Here is a 22539-nt window from a genome sequence, read left to right as displayed (position 1 = left end):
ATTACAAATTTAAAGTGGATGATGTATCTCTACAATACATGTTAGCTTGATGTCAAATTGACATTTCACATAAAAAACGCTCCAAAAATTGATAAGAGGGCTTTCCTGTACTCGAATTGTTGATGACAATGTTAGATGTCCATTTCATGTTGTTTTGGTTTCGACATCAAGATCAATTGGCATGAAATCGATATGCACTTTTGATTTTTTTGATTTCAGTTTGACATTAAGGTGTTTGCTGGGATGTGTTATGGCACCTGACTCTCGGAACTACGTGAGGAAACAGTGTGTGCGAATTGTAACTACTTCTACTAAACCCAGAAGGTTTAGTTTCCAGTCTGTTTGGGACATTTATTTATTCATTTATGTTTCTTTTATTTATTTATTTATTTATTTATTTATTTATTTATTTATTACTATTTATTTATTATTTATTATTTATTATTACTATTTTTTTTTCAGTTCAAGTGTTTAACATGTATTCGGAGAACTCACAAATGTTGAGGACTGCTGAAACAAGTGTGTTTGATGCAAACAGCAGGTGGCACTGTGGTGTGTTTCAGGTTTCTTTTCCCCTGTAAAAGAAGGACACCGCTAGTTTCCTCCGCTACGCTGCTTGCTCATCGGGCGGGTGTGGTTCAGAGACAAACTTTTACAAATCTTCACCAGTATGAACAATAAATCCAAAATGTTTCTGTCTTTTCTAATAATGCTCGGTAAGTGCGCGATGTCTTATTATTCTTTTCCACTTTCGGTTTCACTTTGCATCTTCATCTCATGTTTATTACCTCATTATTGGTCTCGTTTCCTCTCTATGGGAATTGATATTATCTGGTGTCATTATTCTCTTTCAAAACAATCACTGCTAAAAAAATATCACAAACGGACTGAAATAAATATTCTAAATATTCTTTGCGATATAAAAATGTCTGAATTTGATTTAGTAAAAGGACTCTGATTTGTTTTGATTATAATTTAATATAAATATGTTTCTTTATTTGTTGGACCCGATGATAAATAGCCACTATGTTACTAGTGGCTAATGAGGATCTAAATAAACAATGTGAAATATATTAAAATATTTTAGCCATTGAATTAGCATATTGGTAAAGAAAAAAAAAAAAAAAAAGATGTCTTGATATTTTTAGTATAAAAAAGAAAACAACTATATATTATATAATTTTATCTACATATGTAATAAGAAAAATTATGGAAGGATATTACTACATATTTTGGAGTGACAAAAAAAAAAAAAAAGGCTAACTTTTTAAAATATTATTAATTAGTGTTGGTGAGTCAATCGTCTTTGCCCAATTTATTGTTATATTTTTTACAGATCTGTTCATAATCATTTGTAATGAACTTAAGCACAAATGACCTGTAGCGGAAAATCAACTAATACTAAATCTTGTACTACCTGGTCATTAAAAAAAAACAAAAAAAACAAATGTTATTACCACAAATATGCAGTATTATAACAGCCGTTTTTGCTAAAAAATAAAATAAAAATGTAATAAATAAAAAATAAAAGCATTTACCTAAACGAAAGCACGTTCAAAGTACACTAATAAAGCCTTTAATTTCTTCATTTTATTACGCTGCAATATGATTTATAAATAAGTAGAAAAACAAATAAGTTTAAAATTGTGTTTATTAGACAAATCTCAACTAAACATGTTCATTACTCAGTCCATTATTATTAGCGTTAAATAAGTTCAATTTCTGAGAATCTGTTTGTCCTCAGGTGTTTTGGCTACCGATGCAGACATAGTGAAGACCATCTCAGCGAAGGAGGGAGATTCAGTGACTCTAAACCTTGATCCTACTGAAATGCAGGGGTTTAAGGGGATACAGTGGAGGTTTGGATATGAAGGTTCACGCGTTGCTCAAATGATGGGAAATGAGAGCTCATATACGAGCGATGATATATTCAGAGACAGACTGGAGCTCAACAAGCAGACTGGATCTCTGACCATCAAGAACGTGAGAACCAAACACTCTGGACTTTATAAAGCTGAGCTCGACCACATGAATATGACGTCACATCAGTTATTCATCGTTACGGTTTATGGTAAGGATATATAGACCCTTTTTTTAGCTGAGATTTTAGCCACTAATTAATTTCTGGTGAATGTTTGATGTGACTATTTTCATTTTTTATTTTTTTTAACAGTATCGATAATGTACTGTAATCAAAATATAGTCAGTTAAACAGACTACAGAATTCATTTAGTTGTTCAAGCGTAAAACAAGAGTAAAGGCCATTTATAGACATCGTCCATAAGGTCTAATATTAAGTTTTGTTATTTTTTTTTAAATGTTACAGGCTAAAATGTTAGAATTATGTGTTTTATTACCTGGACATGCAAAAAAAAATTAAATTCCAGAAATGTAGCACACCATAAACTAATAAAACAACAATAATTTCTTTAATCCAACCTAATGTCAAGTATGCAGCTGTCCATTATTTCTGTCTATCCGGTTCATTTTTATATATATAATATATAATATATATGTATAATATATAATTAATATCTATAATATATATATAATTTTTTTTTTTTTTTTTTGCACTTAATGACACCTGTCATAGTTTTTTTCCACCTCCAGTTGTCTCTTTCTTTTGCCTCCAACTAGCATTTTGGCATTATAAACCATGACAAAGAGTAGGAAAAAAGATCAAAATAAAATAATGCATTTTAAAAATAAATTGATTAAAAAAATTGTTCACACTTTATTTTGTACACTATAACAGTAGATGTAAGTTGACATGTACTTACTAAGTTTCTTATAGTCAGTTAAATGTCTGTTGAAGGAGTAGTATCAACAGATATTAAGCAGACAGTCTACTAATACTCAAATGGACCAGCAAAAAAAAAGTGTTATCAAATATTCAGTATTTTACAACAGCTGATAAGCCTGTCTGACTTTTTTTCGGCAATAACCGCCTGGAAGTGCTTTATTCCACTTATTAAACAACTATGTAGTGCCACAAAATGTAAAAATAAGACACAAAACATTGCTTTGAGCCATAACAGTTTATTCGTTGTTTAATTAATTGCAAAGCTGACAGACACGAAAAGGCTGAATGGAGCATGCACTTACCTACATATTGTTCAGTCACAAAATGGCACCAAACAGTCAAAAACAGCGGCAGACAAAGATACAAACATCAATGTGAACATGTTTACTGATCACCAAAGTGATTTGAAGTACTCTGATTAGCCCGTGTTATTCAGAGGTTGTTATTTTGGAATAACATACTTTAGAACAGGGGTCACCAATCTCGGTCTTGGAGGGCCGGTGTCTCATCAGGGTTTAGCTCCAATTTGCCTCAACACACCTGCCTGGGTGTTTCGAATATACCTAGTAAGACCTTGATTACCTTGATCAGGTGCATTAGATTAGGGTTGGAGCTAAAATCTGCAGGACACCGGCCCTCCAGGAACAAGTTTGGTGACCCCTTCTTTAGAATGTCACAACTGATCAATCAGAATCAAATATTTCAGACTTTAAAAAAGTTTAAAGACCATAGTTAAATTTGTAAACTTTCATACTATATTACCACCAGCAGCAGTGTTGTGTTTAAATCTTTTTCTGTGAATCCAATTCATGTAGAGTCACCGTCTGATGCTGGACAAGCTGAAATCAAGAGCTTGTCAGTGATGGAAGGAGATTCTGCCGTTCTTCACACTGATGTTACGGAATTACATGGAGATGAGCTGATGGTGTGGAGGTTTGGAGATGAAGGGAAACTCATTGCCAAGCGTGACACAGAGACCAAGAGTTCATCGTTTATTGATACCGTAGAGAGATTCGTACACAGACTGGAACTGGACCAGACTGGATCTCTGACCATCAAGAACATGAGAAACTCAGACTCTGGGCTTTATATAGTGAAGATCAGCAGCAGCAAAGACACGGTTTACAAGAAATTCAGCATTGCTGTCAGTGGTGAGTAACTCAGCTTTGAATAATTCTGATGATGTGACATCAAAGGAACACACCACTTTTTTGGGGACTCAGTCCTAATATAATAAAAAGATCCTTGATTATGACACCAGAATGAGAGTATAGTTCCTAGCCCTATCGACCTAGAAAATAACAACTATTAATTTTCTTGGACTTCATTTTCTTGGAAAAGTCAGCTGAAGTGGCTCGGGCATCTGTTTCGGATGCCTCTTGGACACCTACATAGGGAGGTCTTCCAGGAATGTCCCACCAGGAGGAGGCCTCAGGGAAGATCCAGATAATGCTGGAGAGACTATGTTTCTCGGCTGGCCTGAGAACGCCTCAGGTTTCCCTGGAGGAAGTGTCTGGGGAGAGGGAAGTCTGGGGCTCTCTCCTCAGACTGCTGCCCCTGCGACCTGGCCCTGGAAAAGGGGAGGAAAATTAGTAAATAATATTGGTTGGACTGTGTGTAACTACAGAAGTGTCAAGATTTAAATAGGAAAAATATAAAAATATATTTATTATAAAAAATAAAAAAATTGGTGAGATGCTAATGGTCTAATCCGATTCAATGATTTATGCTAAGCTAAGCTAAAAGGGCTTTTTGCAGTATCGGAGACAAGTTGAATGGATTTGAAAATGGTAAAACTCAAGTGTTTAACTCTTGCGGAGCTTTAAAATAAGCTGTTAAAAAAGTGAAGTGTTCTTTAAGGTTATAGCAACTGAATACCAAACCATGTAATGTTGAATGTTTTACAGGCTAGTCAAGAAGGTGCATGCAGTAGCAGGTTTTGCTAAATGTCTCACTGTTAATAAATAATCATATATTTAGTCATAGTCAGCTATTGAGAATTGCTAAATGAGCCTATTTCCAAAAACAAAGTGGTGTGTTTCTTCAAAGGATTATGCTATGATCAAATGTCAATGATCAGACATATTCATAATGTCTATCTGTCAATGTTATTGCAGTTCTAGGTCTATCTCCAGGCTCTATAGCAGGAATTGTTGTTAGCTTTCTGCTGCTCTTGGCTGTATCTGTAATCGGTGCTTCATGCTATCGATCCAAGATCTCTGAACTACGATTACAAACATGTAAGTATTGCAGTTGATAGCAGTTTAAGATTTCACACTTAGCTGATGGTTGGTTATAAATCTTGTTTGGCATGCTGTCCCAGGAGAGAGCCCTGAGCTCATAAGATCCCAGAGCTCGGGGCTCCCTTCCCTTGCAAGGCGAAAGGGGAGTTTGAGCTCAGGTAGAACTCAAGAACTCCCCTTCTGTAGCAGCTAATGAACAGATACTGATTGCTCTTAAGAGATAACTACTTACTAAGTGCATGTATATGGTACTGATTTGGATTAGTCAATTAACTTAAGTTGCATGTTTTTGGACTGTGGGAGGAAACCCACATGAGCACAGGGAGAACATGCAAACTCCCCACAGAAATGTCAGCTGGTTTGGTAATAACCAGAACCAAAGACTTTCTTGCTGTGAGGCAACAGTGCTAACCACTGGGCCACCGTGCCACCTATCTAGGAACAAAGGAGGAGTAGGGGTGGAAGGGGTAATTCCTCAAAACGAAGATGACTGTGGTATAAAACCTTGGGCATTTATAGTGGCTAGGAGTCATCTGATTGGTGAATCATAAATTGGATAATGCGGGATCAGCTGCAAGCAATCATAAGCACATGATCCTCTCGAAATTAGTTTTTAAATAAAAATCACAGAGATTTACTCCAGATCAGAGGAGAGTTAATGTATAATCTAACTGCAGTATGTGCTTGTGATTTAATTTAGTGAATTAATGAGGCATGTAATTCTCACTCATTGATCTGAATAACACTAATATACTAATCACTGAATCTCAGCGTATTTAAAGGCAAAGTTCACCCAAAAAATGACAATTTACTAACTATTTACTCACCCTCAAGTGGTTCCAAACCATTTCGTTGTTCTGTTGAAAACAAATGAATATTTGTTGGAGAAAGCTGAAAAGCTGTAACTACTGACTTCCAAAGTAGGACAAACAAATACTGTGGAAGTCAATGGTTTATAGCTTTCTTCAAAATACCCTAATTTGAGTTAAACTGAGGAAAGGAAGTCATAAATGTTTGAAACAATGTTTGAACAAACATCTGTCCAAAAAGTGTTCTGCTATATAGGTGTCATATACAGTTGAAGTCATAATTATTAGACCCTCTTTGATTTATTTTCTATAAATATTTCCAGAATGATGTTTAACAGAGCAAGGAAACTTTCACAGTATGCCTGATAATATTTTTTCTTCTGGAGAAAGTCTTGTTTGTTTTATTTCGGCTAGAATAAAAGCAGTTTTTTTTTAAGTTATTTTAAGATCAATATTATTAGCCCGTTTAAGATTTATATTTTTACGTAGTCTACAGAACAAACCATCGTTATACAATAACTTGCCTAATTACTCCAACCTGCCTAGTTAACCTAATTAACCTAGTTAAGCCTTTAAAATCTCACTTTAAGCTGTAAAGTGTCTTGGAAAATATCTAGTCAAGTATTATTTACTGTCATTATGTCTAGGATAAAATAAATCAGTTATTAGAAATGAGTTATAAAAACTATTATGTTTAGAAATGTGTTGAAAAATATTCTCTTTGTTGAACAGAAATTGGGGAAAAATTATTCAGGGGGGCTAATAATTCCTAGTTCAACTATAGCTGTCGAAAAGGAGTGTGTGTGTGTGTAATTAAAGTATCTCATTTACTATATTCAAAGCCTTCTCATGGCATTGACGGTTTGTATGCTGTTACAGATGAAAACAAGACTGTGATGGTGAAATTGGGTGATGATGTCACACTGCATAGTGATGCTCAAATATTGGCAGAAGATCACATCGTCTGGACATTTGAAAATAGAAGTGCTTTTATTGCTGAAATCAAGCAAGAGGTCAGAGAGACGTTTGATGCTCATGGGATATTCACTGACAGACTGATGCTGGATGAGACTGCATCTCTGACCATCAGAAACACCGGACTTGACCATTTCGGATACTATATATTAAAGGTCCGGAGAATTGGCGGGTTTACCTTTTACAAAAGATTCCATGTTGTCGTCAGTGGTGAGTAACTCCTGTTGGGTTGAGTGATATGGTCAAAACACTGTTACACAATAAGAACTACTTTATCTGTTTTATAGAGCTGTGGAAAAAAATTAAGAGATTACGATTCTTATATTCTTGGATTTACATTTTATAGTTACAGTATGTGTTTACATAAAATGTAATGTTGGTTTTAATCTCTAAATAATTAATGACACTTCTTCCAAATTTAAAAAATATATAATTTTTTAATTAAATGACAAAAGTGTATTGTTTTAGACATTTTGAAATGAATTTTTACATAACACTATAACGATTTTCATACACAATATATCGGGGGCCAAATCGATATCGGCCGATAAATATAACTCATCTTTATTATTGCATCTAATAACAAAAAGTGTCATGTTTTCAAACATGTTGACATCTATTTTCAGATGATACAGTATCAGAATGCATGCCCAATATACAGTTTATCGGTAGCTATATTGACATTAGCTGAAAAATCAACCATTTTTTTGCATTAAATAACAAAAAAGTGTCATGTTTTCAAACATGTTGACATCTATTTTTAGATGACACAGTATCAGAAGGGATGCCCAATATACAGTTTATCGGTAGCTATATTGATATTAGCTGAAAAATCAACCATTTTTGCATTAAATAACAAAAAGTGTCATGTTTTCAGACATGTTGAAATTAACACAATACCAATATTGATGCTTGATATACTGTATCGGTGGTTATATCAATATCAGCCGATAAGTATAACTTTTTTATCAAAAAACAAAAAGTACTTTGTTTTAGACATGTAAAAATTCATTTTTAGACAACACAATACCAATAGACATGCAAAATATTTTGGTGGCAATATCGATATCGGCCCATAATTATAACTCATTATTTTTGCATTAAATAACAAAAACACACCATGTTTTCAAACATGTTGAAATCCATTTCTAGATGACAAAATACAGAGAGAGATATCCGATATATATCAGTGGCCATACCGATATCAGCTGATAAATATAACTTTTTGTTTCATAAAATATGAAGAAAGTGCTGTGTTTTTAGACATGTTCAAATTCCTTTATATACAATATAATGCCAATATTGATGCACAATATATCGGCGGTCATATCAATAACAGCCTCTAAATATAACTCTTTGTTTGCATCAAATAACAACAAGTGTCAGGTTTTCAAACATGTTGAAATCTATTTCAAGATAATGCAGCATTAATAGGTATGCCTGATATACAGTATATCAGTAGCTATATTGATATCAGCTGAAAAATCAAAAAATTTTTTTGCATTAAATAACAAAAAAGTGTCATGTTTTCAGACATGTTGAAATTAACAGAACACCGATATTGATGTATGATATACTGTATCGGTGGCCGTATCAATATCAGCCGATAAGTATATATTTTTTAATCAAAAAACAAAAAAGTTCTTTGTTTTAGGCATGTCAAAATTTATTTTTTTTTGACAACACAATATTTGAGGGGGATATCGATATCGGCCGATAATTATAACTCCTTATTTTTGCATCAAATAACAAAAACACACCATGTTTTCAATCATGTTGAAATCCATTCCTAGATGGTAAAATACAGAGAGATGCCCAATATATATCAGTGGCCATACCGATATCAGCTGATAAACAACTTTTTTTCATAAAATATAAAAAAAATGCTGTTTTCAGACATTTTAAAATTCCTTTATAGACAATACAATGCCAATTTTGATGCACAAAATATATCAACAACAGCCAATAAATATAACACTTTGTTTGCATAAAATAACTACAAGTGTCATGTTTTCAAACATGCTGAAATCCATTTTTTAGACAACACAATACTGGTAGGGATGCCTGATATATATTGGGGGCCATATTGATATTAGACAATTAATATAACTTTTTGGCATCAAGTAACAAACAAGTGCTATGCTTTCAGACATAATGAAATCCATTTTTAGAAAAAACAATAGAGATGCCCAATATATATCGGGGGCCATATTTAAATCAGCCGATAAATAAAATAAATTAAGGTGGCATGTTGAAATTCATTTTTAGACAACACTATATCGATAGTGATGCCCAATATATATATATATATATATATATATATATATATATATATATATATATATATATATATATATATATATATATATATATATATAGATATATAGATATATATATATATATATATATATATATATATATATATATATATATATATATGTATAGATATATTTATATAGATATATATAGATATAGATATTAGATGATAAATGTAACTTTTTTCATAGCAAAAAAAAGATCCATGTTTTCAGACATGTTGAAATTCATTTTATACAACATGATACCAATAGCAACATCAATATCGAGCAATAATTGCTATTTTTATTGTTATGTTTTCAGTATGATAACACAATTAGGCCGATATCTGTAAGCTGATAAATTGTTCATTATTTAAAGTGGTTGGACCACTTTACATACTACCTGGTTGACACTTTCTAATTATTATTTTACTGGTACTTAGAGTTTGGTTAATGTTCAGTGACTTGGTTGCTTTATTTATGTCTATGTAGATTTTGTTATATAAAAGAGAGTTAAGTTCAGAGGTCAGTTTTTAATATAAAATTGATTGTTCGCAGTACTGTATGTGTTCAACTTTAGTTTTTGCAATCATACAGAATATTTTGAAAAATTCTAATATATTAGCTATCGGGCTCAACATCTAAAGATATCGGTTTTCGGTATGGGTCAAAAATTTTGTATTGGTGCATTTCTAGATTACAATGTTTGGATTTTTGATACATTTAACAGATCAATATTTGGTGGAATAAACCTGATGAAATTTGAATATTTAAAATTGTTATTTTAAGTGTGAAAGAAAATTTCTCTGATCATTTTAGAATCAAACTATTTTACAGTTTCCATAGCTGAAATGCTCTACTGTTCTGCTGTTTGATGAAGTAAAATCAGCATAAAAAAATGGAATTGTTCGATCTGATGGTGAAAAAATTAGCTTAAAGGTTCAGGGTTTAGAATTGTCTCTTTCTACATGCAGATTTCTCAGAGGAAGATTGGAGGATGTTGGTGATGGAGGGAGATGATGTCACCCTAAATTCTGGTACCGAACTGGATGAAAATGTGCATGTGAAGTGGCTGTTTGGAGATGAGTGCCTGAAGTCACCCATAGCTGAAATCAGCGGAGCGACCGGAGAGATTCTTACATATGATGGTAATGTTAACGGGAGATTCAGAGACAGACTGAGGCTGGATCATCAGACTGGATCTCTGACCATCATCAAAACTGGCCCTGAAGACTCCGGAACCTTTGAAATCCAGACAATGAACTGCAAAAGGACTCACTTTGGACACAGGATGGTTTCCGTCAATGGTAAGTAGAGCAAATCAGCACAATAAATTATGATTTACAGTTGTTCTTCATCATACATTTATTAATTTGTTTTTGTATCCAGTTAATTTGTAAGTATGGTGATCCATACTTAGAATTTGTGCTCATCATACACACATAAACATAGCGGTGAACACACATTTCTTCCTGCCGGGACTCAAAGCTGCGATTTCCCCCATCATAAGTCTCACTTTCTAACCATTATGCCATGGCTGCCCCATTCAGCTTGATCAGCTTGATCAGCAAAAAAGGGAAAACGCTCCTAAAACTGAAAGTTCTGTCATCATTTACTTACCCTGTGCTTGTTCCAAATCATGACATTCTTCATTCTGTAAAATCCAAAATAAGATATTTTGAGAAAAGTGTAGAATCGCTGTCTATTGACTTCCAAGCAGTCAGAATGAAGACGTCCACCGCTTGAGAGGAGTTCAGAGAACACAGACTTGTGAACTTTGGTTCCGACCACAGTTGTTCCCAAGGGTTTGATTATTGCAGTCACTGGATTTTCAATTATTTACAATGTTTTCTTACAGGAACATACGTTAAATAAGTTTCTGGCGAGTTACTGATGTGCTTAAATGCTATATAAATTTATCTTTAAAAAAGCAGGAATCACATACAGCAATACAAAACAGTATTGCTGCTTCAGGATATTTTAGACATATAGACACATTTGGATAATTAAGTGAAGCAAAGCCTCACCACATGCATCTCGATCTTCCATTGTTAAATTAATTTTATTAGAAGTGCGCAACATTTTCACACTAGAAAGCACGCTTTTTGCAGGAATGTAACCGATATGCTGAAACGGCCCTTTTAAAAACGAGATTAATGTAGCGAATTTTGACGCTCTCGCCTCCGGAGCTAAAGGCAGACAGCATTGTCACCAGGGCAGACAGAGCAAACTTGGATGCTCACACTGCTTTCACTGTGAACGCATAGTTAGTGTTAAAATGGCATTTTCACCGTGCATTTCTGAACAGCCCTCTGTCTGCTAAAAACGCACATTATGTGACCACACACACACACTGTCATGAGCTCGTCTGAGCTCGAGAGAGCAGTGCAAGTCTCACTATAGTTGTTAAACGTGATATTTAATTAATCTTGTCTCTATCTAATGACTTCGGTCTTTTGAATCTATCAGGTAACGTCACAGCATCAGTACACTGCTTCGGTCTTTCCTCAGAGACTGTTGGTTGTGCACCTATTTTACTGACCAACCTCCTGCGGAAAAAGTGATTGACAAGTGGTAACTTGTGTGCAACTTCTCTTTATTAATGATTTGCTTATGGGTAAAACAAAGACCAGGCGGGTCAGGTAGTTGAAACGGAAGGCTACAAATAATTTATTCGTAATGAATTAATTAAATATTCCTAAATAATTAATTTACCTTTGGCTATGACAATGATGCCATCGTCTATCATGATGTTTCACATTAGACATCGTACCATGCCAAATTGGTTGACATCTCCCAACCCTAGAATCCCTAGAAAAAGCACCACCCCATAACCCCTTGATTTTGTATTTTAGTAGTATGATGATTCTGTGTAAAACCACTGATGAAACAACATCTCAATGATCATTCTTGGTATAATAGCAACACTATTTTCCATGTTTTTCCATGTCTGAAATGAAGAAAGGAGGATATCAGTGGAGGAGGGAAAGAACGTCACTCTTGAGATTGATTCTGAAGTACAGCATGATGATCAGATCCTGTGGATGTTTGGTGTTGATGAGACTCTGGTAGCTCAAACCAGTGGAGGAACCATAGAGACACGTGATGATGCTGCTGATGGGAGATTTGCAAACCGACTGACTCTGGAAGAGTCTGGATCTCTGGCCATCAGTAACATCACAGCCGAACACACTGGAGTCTATAAAGCGCAGATCATCTGTCGTGGAAAAACCTCATACAAGAAATTCAAGGTCGTCATGCTTGGTAAGAAACTTATTTTTGAGTTTGTTTATAAACATTTTGAGTTATGGCGCATTTAAATTAGTGCTTGGCAATAATGTTTTTAATCGAAATTTTTCGCAAATGTTTTCTTGGACAAAAGGGTAGACAATTTGAAAAAAACACAAGGGTTAATGTGTTAAAATCTATTAATTTCTCTTGTTTCTGTGTGCCATTGTAATCTGAAGCTGAGTTTGTGCCAGTGAAGAAAGGAGAAGACGTCACACTTCACACTGACTATAAAGTAAAGGCAGAAGATCAGATTCAATGGACGTTTGGACATAAAAACTCTCTCATAGTTGAAATGAATGGAGAGAGCAGAGAGATCACTATGCATGACGGTGTTCTGAACGGAAAATTCAAAGACAGACTGATGCTGGAAAAGGAGACTGGATCACTGACCATCACAAACGTCACCACTGACCTCTCTGGAGTCTATAAAATGAAGATCAGCACAAGCTCAGGAACGTCTACAAACAAGAGCTTCAATGTTTTTGCCACAGGTGAGTCACATAATGTGGTAATGAGGATCACAATTGTTCTTTATACATTAATTTGGCTCAAACTGCTTAAAAATAAGAAGTGGGCATAGATTATTTTTTTAATATAGATTAGTCTCATTGTAATCTTGGAATTAATCTAAATTAAAATGGCTCATTTGAATTATGTTTTCATCACACCTAACGAACAGACAACGCAGATCAGAGTAAGTTCACTACTACTAGTAGTAAACAACTAGCAATAATCAAGAAGCAGGCATAATGTGGTGGTAATTTGTGGTGTCATGGTAATTTATATGCTAAGTAATTAAATTAAATTATATCATATAAAATTACACAACGTAGCCTACCTAATGCGAAGGAGTGAAGTTCCCAGCTGACATTGATAAGGTGCCTGTTCAAACTAATTAATTAAATTAGCTGAATAAACACAATTCTTGAGATTTTCAGCAACAGCTTAATTGTTTTATGTTCAATTAAAAAGCAAAATTATGAGTTCGCTTAGTTTCTAAATGTGATTCACCAATTGATACACTTTAAAAAGTGATTAGTTACTTAAAGCGAGTAAACCAGTTGCCTTAAAAAGCTACATGTTGACTTTACAAAAATAATGTAAGTAAACCCGTTGTAACTTGGAACTGTTAAGTTGACTTAGTTTTTCAAATTATGCTTATTGTATGCTAGTTGTAATTGTATGCTAGTTTTTAAAAAATTTAAAAAATGAAAGTACATTAATCACTTTTTCCCAATACAGCTTTATTATATTTGTTTTTTTTTCGTTATCTAGCAAAATGACATAAACTAAAATAAATCTGCTCTTCCAGACTCCAGCTTGTCTTTTAAATTCAATACAGGATTATAGTTGTAGATTTTATAGACGTAATGAACCACCAAATATGTAATATTGTAATAATTACAGTAATTTTTTGAAAACAGACGTGCTAAAAGAGTCGGATACTGTAAAAAGGATTAGTTGGTTTTAAAAAAATGAGTACAACTAGCATATTCATAAAAATTAAGTCAACTTAACAGTTCCAAGTTACAATAGGTTTGTTTACATTATTTTTGTGAAGTCAACGTGTTGCTTTTAAGGAAATTGATTTACTTGCTTTTAGTAACTAATCACTTTTTACAATGAAGTGTGGATCCCATATAGTAAAAATATGTTGGGCTCCACTCAATTCCTTCATGTTGTCACAACACAAATCTATTCAGTTTACTACATACTTAGTTTTATAATACATAATACATACAGTTGAAGTCAGAATTATTAACCCCCTGTTTATTTTTCCCCAGTTTCTGTTTAACAGAGATAAGATTTTTTTCAACACATTTCTAAAAATAACAGTTTTAATAAATCATCTCTAATAACTGATTTATTTTATCTTTGCCATGATGACAGTAAATAATATTTGACTAGATATTTTTCAAGACACTTCTATACAGCTAAAAGTGACATTTAAAGGCTTAACTAGGTAAATTAGGTCGACTGGGCAGGTTAGGGTAATTAGGCAAGTTATTGGATATATAACGATGGTTCGTTTTGTAGACAGTCGAAAAAAATATAGCTTAAGGGGGCTAATAATTTTGACCTTAAAATGGTTCATTAAGAATTTAGAACTACTTTTATTCTAGCCGAAATAAAACAAATAAGACTTTCCCCTGAAGAAAAAATATTATCAGACATACTGTGAAAATGTTCTTGCTCTGTTAAACTTCGTTTGGAAAATATTTTAAAAATATACTTCTTGTATATTTTTTTGACTTCTTTAAATTCTGGCTATTAATTCTGACTTCAACTGTACATAATTTTTACAAAATTGTACTGAATTATAAAAGGGGATTGAATTTAAAACAATTAAGTTGTCTCAAAAATACCTCAAGTATTGTGTTGCTTCAGCTCATTTAAAATAAGTAGTTTGAAGAAGCAGCAAAAGCCATTTTTAAATGAAAATGTAGGTATGTTTTTATTTGATTATAATTTTTTTATCTGAAATTGGGGTCCTTGGCGATTCATAAAAGGAAATACAGACACTTTAAGAGTTAAAGAAAAAACAGCTTTACAAGCAAAACTTAAATATTACTGCTATTTATCAATCCGAATTAACTGAATCCAATAACAGATCTGTTGTTTACGTGTACTCAGTACATTGTTCTTGTATTCACACATCCATTCATTCATTTTCTTTTGGCTTAGTCCTTTATCAGGGCTTGTCACAGTGAAATGAACCGCCAACTTATCCAGCAAATGTTTTACGCAGTGGATGCCCTTCCAGCTGCAACCCAGGACTGGGAAACACTCATACACTCTCACATTCACTCTCACTCATACACTACGGCCAATTAAGATAATCCAATTCACCTATAGCGCATGTCTTTTGACTGTGGGGGAAACCAAAGCACTCGGAGCAAACTCAAAACAGAAATGCCAACTGGTCCAGCCGGGACTCAAACCAGCAACCTTCTTGCTGTGAGGTGACAGTGCTAACCACTGAGCCACAGAGATGCCCAAACATCCATAGGATTTTTTATATTTAATGTTTTTTTTAATTGTATAGTCATTTCATTTGTGTTTTTGATTTTCTGTACTTATAATAAATTGACAAAATTATTTGTGATATTTTGTTATTATGAAAAACTACAATGGCAAAATTTTCTTTGTATATTTGTTTCCATGCGCTGCAGTGACAAGTAAAGTGAGCATAACATCAGAGGAGGAGGAAATGAATGGTGATTCTATTTTTTTGAATATCCTTAAAGCAATTTGTTGGTCCGATGTGTGTGTGATCTTCATTCAGTTTTCAAACACAGTATATATGACCATTAACTATTAGTCACATTTGTTTGTTAAAAAAGAGCTTAAACTGAATTATCAAATGTGCTTCTAAATGTGTGTTAAATATGTTGTATATTGCAAATGCTTGACATTAAGGTTGATGTGTCACATACTGTCAATATGACTAAATCCAGATCATTTTTCTCAGTAATTTGTTGTTGTCTGTATTTTTTATTTATTTTTTTTTCAGCAGAAAAGGAAGTGATTGAGTCAGCGGCTGTAGACATGCAGCTGTTGAGTGAAGAAGCTCCTGTCAGGATGACTAGCATAAAGGGGACGAGTTCACTTTAATGAGATAAGACACACCCACTGTTGTCAATCACTGTGACATCATCAAAATTTGCACTATAGTTACAGTTGAAGTCAGAATTATTAGCCCCCCATGAATTATTAGACCCCCTGTTTATTTTTTCCCCTAATTTCTGTTTAACAGAGAGATTTGTTTCAACACATTTCTAAACATAATAGTTTTAATAACTCATTTGTAATAACTGATTTATTTTATCTTTGTCATGATGACAGTAAATAATATTTGACTAGAGATTTTTCAAGACACTTCTATACAGCTTAAAGTGACATTTAAAGGCTTAATTAAGTTGACTAGGCAAGTTAGGGTAATTAGGCAAGTTATTGTATAAAGATGGTTTGTTGTGTAGATTTTCGAATAAAAAAAATGGCTTAAAGGGGCTAATAGTTTTGTCCTTAAAAAAGTCTTTAAAAAAAATCAACAACTGCTTTTATTTTAGCTGCACTAAAACAAATAAGACTCTCTTCAGAAGGAAAAATATTATCGGACTTACTGTGAAAATTTCCTTGCTCTGTTAAACATCATTTGGGAAATATTTAAAAAGCGAAAAAAGTTCAAAGGGGGACTAATAAATCTGACTTTAACTGTACATCAACACAATTTACCTTACAACATTTACTCCTGAATCCGTCCAGTGAAACAAAAAAGTATCATGTTTGAGGACACCATTCGTATAGCTTCAGTGAAAGTGAATTGAAAAAGTGAATTAATACTTTTGAGTATGTCACACATCACACTAATTACTGTCTTAGCTGTATGACTTTCGTAGCTTAAATTTTGTATTGACGTAGACAGTCTACGACCAAAGTTTCATATATGGCTTTTATAATATGTATTATAAAATAGACAGTGATTAATTCTTGATTCTGATTGGTTGAGTAGCCTTTGAAGGAATACTTTACAAACTCTGTCACTTTTTCTTAGCAACTATTTCACTATCAGTATTGAGCCAAGGACAGTTGTATTTGATTTCCGTTATTTGGTGAGTCTTTGCTATGTATTTAAACTAACCGTTTTATAAAAGAGATAAATCCTGTGAAGTCATTGTTTACAGTGAATTTAGAGAAGCTATAAGGGAGTTTAGGCACTCTGCTCAATGTTATATTATGTTATAACGCTACTCAGTTGTTAAATATACACTGTAAAACATGGCTTCTCTGGGTTTATTGCTTTATTTTATAACAGTAATATTTTTCTAACCATTGTGTGTGCTGCTTAGAATTTTAATCAACACAAATTTGGCAATGATAACATCACACAACCTTCTCCTCATGTATGTAAACATCTGTGCCACATTTATTCAATTTCAATGTGTATGACAATTATGGAAATTAGCCAACTATTCATCTACACTAAAGTAACATTTTGTATTTTACATTGAAATTGTAAGCATTATGCCTTTTTATTGCACTTTTTCACATCCAATAAAGCACTTTATTTAAAATTTAGCATTAATGAATGAGTTTTGCTGTATTCAATAATAAAAAAAAACTGTTAGTTTGCTTTTGAGTAGAATATCAACTCATTGGGCCTGCAGTAGTCATGATACGGCAACAAAATCCCTTAATATTTTGCCAGAATTAGAGTATAGTTCCTAGACATAACGGCCTAGAAAATATACATTTTTTATTTTCTGTTGATCTTCGTACACAATGTACTTACAGGTGAGTCTAGTTTTAAATAGGAAAGTTATCTAAACTATTTACTCATTTTTGACATGCTAATGGTCTAATCCAATTCAATGATCTATGCTAAGCTAAGCTAAAAATTTGGCTGAAATCAACTGAATGGGTTAAAATTGGTAAAACTCAACTGTTTAAGTCTAGGGGAGTTATAAAATGAGCCTTTCCTCCCAAATTTACCAATGGCATCCCTTCACATTCAGTTTATCTGTCTCGTATTAGTTGACTTTTTTAGTTTTGGGTATCTGAAATATTTTAGTCATCTGTGTTTAGACTTTATGCTAATTTTTTTTTAAATTGCCTTACTTTGTTGAGGTTTGATATGTTTATGGTAGAAGTGTTTTGCTTTGTATATTGTATATTTAACACAGTTGCGAGCTCCCTTCTCTGTACTAACTTGTTTAAAAAGCAAATCTGAATTCAATAAAATGCTCAAATTATCCACCTTAAGTATAAAAAAAACATTTAGGTTCTCAACTGAAGATCATTTTTTGATCAAATCGGATTAAATGAAGACACAAACAATCTTTGAACTGCTTCAGCTCAACATGTAAAGTTTATTGAAGTATATTTGGCCTTTACAGATGTTAAATGTTGGCATAACCGAGGATGTTAGTCTCTCGTCTTCTCTGATTGTTCAGCTTATTTAGCAATCTGAAACGAAAACAGGGTGTTAAAAGATATTCTTATCATATATCATTGCTTTATTTTAAAGACTATATAAATCCATGAATTGCACTTACGCCATTAATCCAGCTGATGTAGGCAGAGACGCGAGTGAAGACGGTTGGCTTCTGGTAGGCGTTACAACCGGATGAAGACACAAAGCTGGTCACACCGTGGACGACGTACTGACCGCTGACCTGACAGTTCAGAGGACCGCCAGAGTCACCCTATAAAAAAAAAAAAAAACATAACAAAAATTACACTCTGTACTTCAATACCAAATAGTTTTAGACTGTTTTTTCAGATGGTCACCTGGCATCCAGACAGGCTTCCGCCACCAGCGCAAACCATGGTGTTCTTCACGGTGCTTCCCCACCAGTCACCACGAGAGCAGGTATTGTAGTCGACCACGGGCAGATAGGCCTGTTTCAGCTGAGCGGAGAGGGAGCCACCAGCTGCAGGAGAGAAATAAAGTAGAAAGAAACGCTTCAGGAATCAGCAAACATCAATCATTTCTGGCAACACATGAGTTATTTAAAAAAAAAAAAACATAAGTCAACGTTACTGGAAGTGAGGCCCCAGCCAGTGATGTAGCAGGCGTTGTTGTGGGGCAGAACCTGTCCAGAGGGGGGAAGAGTGCCCAACTGCACGTATGTGTTCAGGGAGGCGTTGGAGGACAGGCGCAGAAGAGCAATATCATATCTGAGAGTAAAAACAGTTTAAAACACACATTTCGCTCGTGTTAGAAGCTAGGGGGCGCTATAACCTTTAGAAAATGTTTAATATTATTATGGGTTGATAAAATAAGTAGTAAAATCATGGTAACAGCAAACTTTTTCTGAATTTTGGCCAAATTTTTGATGGAACTAAAGTAAGCTAACATTTGAAACATGATTAATTTTTATTTATTTGTTTTATTTACATTTTTTTTAAGAAGATGCCAATATTCAATAAAATGAAAGATTGTAAAAAACATTGTCATGCACAAGGAATTATATGTTCAGTCTATAGACTTGTGCGAGTATGTAGCTCTTTCAATCCAAAAATACTAATTAAACTTGAGAGGAAAACTGGAATATTGCATAAAACATTTGTGAATAAAGCAGCCTTTCCATCCAATGAGTCAAAAATAACATCACTTAGTGATAAATGTGCCAGATATTAAAAAGAAAAAACTAATTTGCTGCAGTAGGATAAGCCTTTTTTGTCTTGTATAAAAATTAACGCATGTCAGAAAATTAGGATAAATCAAACATTCTTTGTTTTGACAAGGTTGTTGCGTCATCACAAAACATTTCCAAAACGTTGCAGTCTAAATGTCAAAAAAAGTCTAAAAGTAATTGATAAACTCAAGTCTGAGGTGTTCATATTATGCTTTAATTTTGTAAAGTTGCATACCATGTGTTAAAGTTGAATATGTGATGCGTTTAAGTAGTGTGGATTACATGAAATGTATTTAATAATGTTATAAATGTAACAAACTAGCAGCAGCAAACAAGTCCTAAAGTCTTTTTATATAGGCTACAATTGACAAGCAAAATGGCAGCAGTTGCGTTATGAAGGTTAGGAAAGGAAACCGCGCGAAAGTGAAAGTACACCCGGTCGGTATAAAGCGGAGTGATATCATAGGCTACGTTAGGCCTGTGTTGTGTATAGTCGCCAAACTCGCCACAGGTGTGTGTTCTGTTTACCCAGCAGCCACGTTGTTCCTGTTCCAGTTGGGGTGGATGTAGACATTGCTGACGGTCATGTACTGCTCACGGCCCTCTTGTTTGTAGATGTCGTGCTCGCCGAGGACAACACGCCAAGTTCTTGAGCTACACAAGATGGAAGAAGAAATGTTACTTGTTTACAGGCCTACTGCCTTTCACAACCTTAAGGTCTACAGTGGTAAAAAGTCATTTGACAAGAAATTAATGAAGGTAAATTCGACAAACAAATGTGCATATTATTAGGATACATAATGGTTGGACATTTGGAGTATCTTGTCTTTTTTGCAGATTAATTTAAATTATATCAATTTAGGTTTGTCTATTTTAATTTAATGCACAATCAATGTGAAAAAAAAACTTAGTATTGTAGCCTATAATAAATTACAGTGTTTTCAAACCACTCTAAAGTACTTGAATGACTCTGTTGTTGTGATTCTATATTGTGACAACAACTATAGTAAGATTAAGTACATTACCCAGTACTGTCGTATTCAGCTAGGGTATATTAGGCTATACTACAATACACCACAGTTTACTATAATAATATTTAAGTACAGCATGCATTACCTTTTATCAGCTCACAAAAGTTAATGCTACAGTTGCTGTATTCATTACCATAATAGTAAATACTATAACATACTTTTACACATACATTTTACTATAATATGGTTCAAAAACACTGTTGTTTTCAACTATAAATTATGGCATAATTTAAAATCTTTTCACATGGAAATTATTAGGCTTCAAGTAGAATCTAGAATCTAAAAATATATTGCAAACACCTTGAACGTTACTCACAGCTGCCACCAGAGGGCGAACTACGACAATATACAGTAGTCAACATTCGAAGTGGATCATCACCTTTCATCAAAGTTGTCCTAAAGATCTAGAACAACATCCATTCTTGTCCTAGGACAATGTTGAAAACATTTTTGATTCACTTCGATTGTTGACTACTCTATGTGTCGCCTCAGATTTATACTACTGACATTGTTTATTTGCTTTTTTAACCATCTAGAGACAAAAGGCGTGGATTCCTTACGTATCAACGCAGTGAGCGGCGGTCAAAACAAAGTTCTGTTTGATCAGAGTTCCACCACAGGTATGGTAGTAGCTGCCGCCAGACAGATACTGGAGAGAGATCTGGAATAAAGAGATCAAAACTTTAATAAGAATTAGAAGACAAGAGGAGAAAACAGTAGAAACGCAGCTTTTTAAATAAACGTCTTCAAACAAAATGAGAAAAAAAGCCAAATTAGCTTACTGAACTTCATATACTGTAGTGTATTTTTTAATTGTTACTATAATGTTTTAATCCATACTAGGGTAAAGCATATTATACAGTATATGTTATAGTATTTACAACTCTTAGTCAATTTCTGTAGTATTAACTAGAGTGAACTGTTCATAAACATACAGTAGTATCCTTTAGTATGTACTACAGTAAACTGGTGTATTGTGGTATAGTATAGGTAGGCATGCAGAATTCTGCAGATTTTTAGCCCATCATTGATTCTGTTTATTTACTTGAGTAAATGTGTGTAAATCTTTATTTATTCATTTTTTTATTAATTTCAGTAATATTATTGACTAATGTGAAAATGTTCATTTGATATATGTACAATACAGTTTGTACAGTATTATTTTCAGTCTTTTACTAGATATATTTTATGACAAACTTGCTTTATTTACCAAATAAAGTGAATCCAATTGAATTTGCATTTTAAACATTAAATAAAAGTTAATAAGATGTTATTTTTTATTTCATATATTAAGGTTTTAGTTATGATACTCCCAAAATGATTACGCAGAAATCCGCAGAATTTTATCAAAATTCTCTGCAGAAATAGCAAAAAATGTCCGCAGATTCCATTTGGCCCTAATATAGGCTATGGTCGTAGAAAACTACTGTATTGGGTCATTTGTTTATATTACTATAGTTGCCATGCATCTATAGAGACTATAGAATTAAGACAACAGCTTGATTCAAGAGGTATAATTTACTATAGTATGGTTCGAAAACAATACATTAGTTACTATAAATTCTATAGTAGTTTTTCATGTGAGTTTTCTGAACTTCCTAAAAATGTTTTGCTAATTAAGTGTACACTATATTTGGTCAACTTGCCATACACTGTTTTAATTGTCTTGTCTTAAAATTGTAAGGGGATTTTCTGTGGAGCTTTATTAGTTGACTCAACTTAAATCGAGTCAAATGCAGAAAAGTTGAGTCAACTCAAAAAAAAAAGCTGTGCAGCATGTTGCCTTTCAACAGTCAACTTACTTGGTCATCTTTTTAAACAGTAAATTACTGTATATAAAAATAATAATAACGCATTTTATTTGGAATGTGCTTTTCTTTAATCCAACATGCTACATGACGAATACTTACTAAAAAATACAGTACAATACCCAACACCTTAAATTAAA

At 33.4% G+C, this 22539-nt stretch overlaps 3 protein-coding genes across 5 annotated transcripts in view; 2 read left to right on the top strand and 1 right to left on the bottom strand.

Moving 5' to 3' along the window:
• The first annotated feature begins 606 nt into the window (after nt 1-606).
• LOC100151078 (novel protein similar to vertebrate amiloride-sensitive cation channel 2 neuronal (ACCN2)) lies at nt 607-17497 on the top strand. Its single transcript, XM_087303408.1, has 10 exons — nt 607-716; nt 1745-2071; nt 3619-3954; nt 4921-5043; nt 6735-7040; nt 10102-10434; nt 12089-12391; nt 12595-12909; nt 15592-15636; nt 15936-17497. Exons 1-10 carry the CDS (start codon nt 671-673, stop codon nt 16031-16033), a joined length of 2232 nt encoding a protein of 743 aa, XP_087159534.1. The 5' UTR covers nt 607-670; the 3' UTR covers nt 16034-17497.
• A 771-nt stretch (nt 17498-18268) lies between these two features.
• cela1.6 (chymotrypsin like elastase family member 1, tandem duplicate 6) overlaps nt 18269-22539 on the bottom strand; it is a 4777-nt gene continuing 506 nt past the window's right edge. For both annotated transcript variants that reach the window (XM_087302636.1, NM_001003737.1), the window contains 6 exon segments: nt 21152-21252; nt 20089-20214; nt 18963-19099; nt 18710-18852; nt 18475-18624; nt 18269-18385 (listed from right to left, as the gene is read on the bottom strand). In XM_087302636.1, coding sequence (XP_087158762.1) covers nt 18374-18385; nt 18475-18624; nt 18710-18852; nt 18963-19099; nt 20089-20214; nt 21152-21252 — 669 coding nt within the window. In that variant the 3' untranslated portion in view covers nt 18269-18373.
• The window catches only part of asic1b (acid sensing ion channel subunit 1b), a 394977-nt gene continuing 392472 nt past the window's right edge, over nt 20035-22539 (top strand). For both annotated transcript variants that reach the window (XM_087302592.1, XM_087302591.1), the window contains exon 1: nt 20035-20319. The gene's annotated coding sequence lies outside the window, so the exon portion shown is untranslated. The remainder of the gene's footprint in view (nt 20320-22539) is intronic.

Source organism: Danio rerio, chromosome 22 (assembly GCF_052040795.2).
Source record: "Danio rerio strain M-AB ecotype USA chromosome 22, GRCz13ab, whole genome shotgun sequence".
Classification (NCBI taxonomy): domain Eukaryota; kingdom Metazoa; phylum Chordata; class Actinopteri; order Cypriniformes; family Danionidae; genus Danio; species Danio rerio.
Note: the sequence above shows the minus strand (reverse complement) of the source record. Positions and strands in the feature narration are given on the sequence as shown.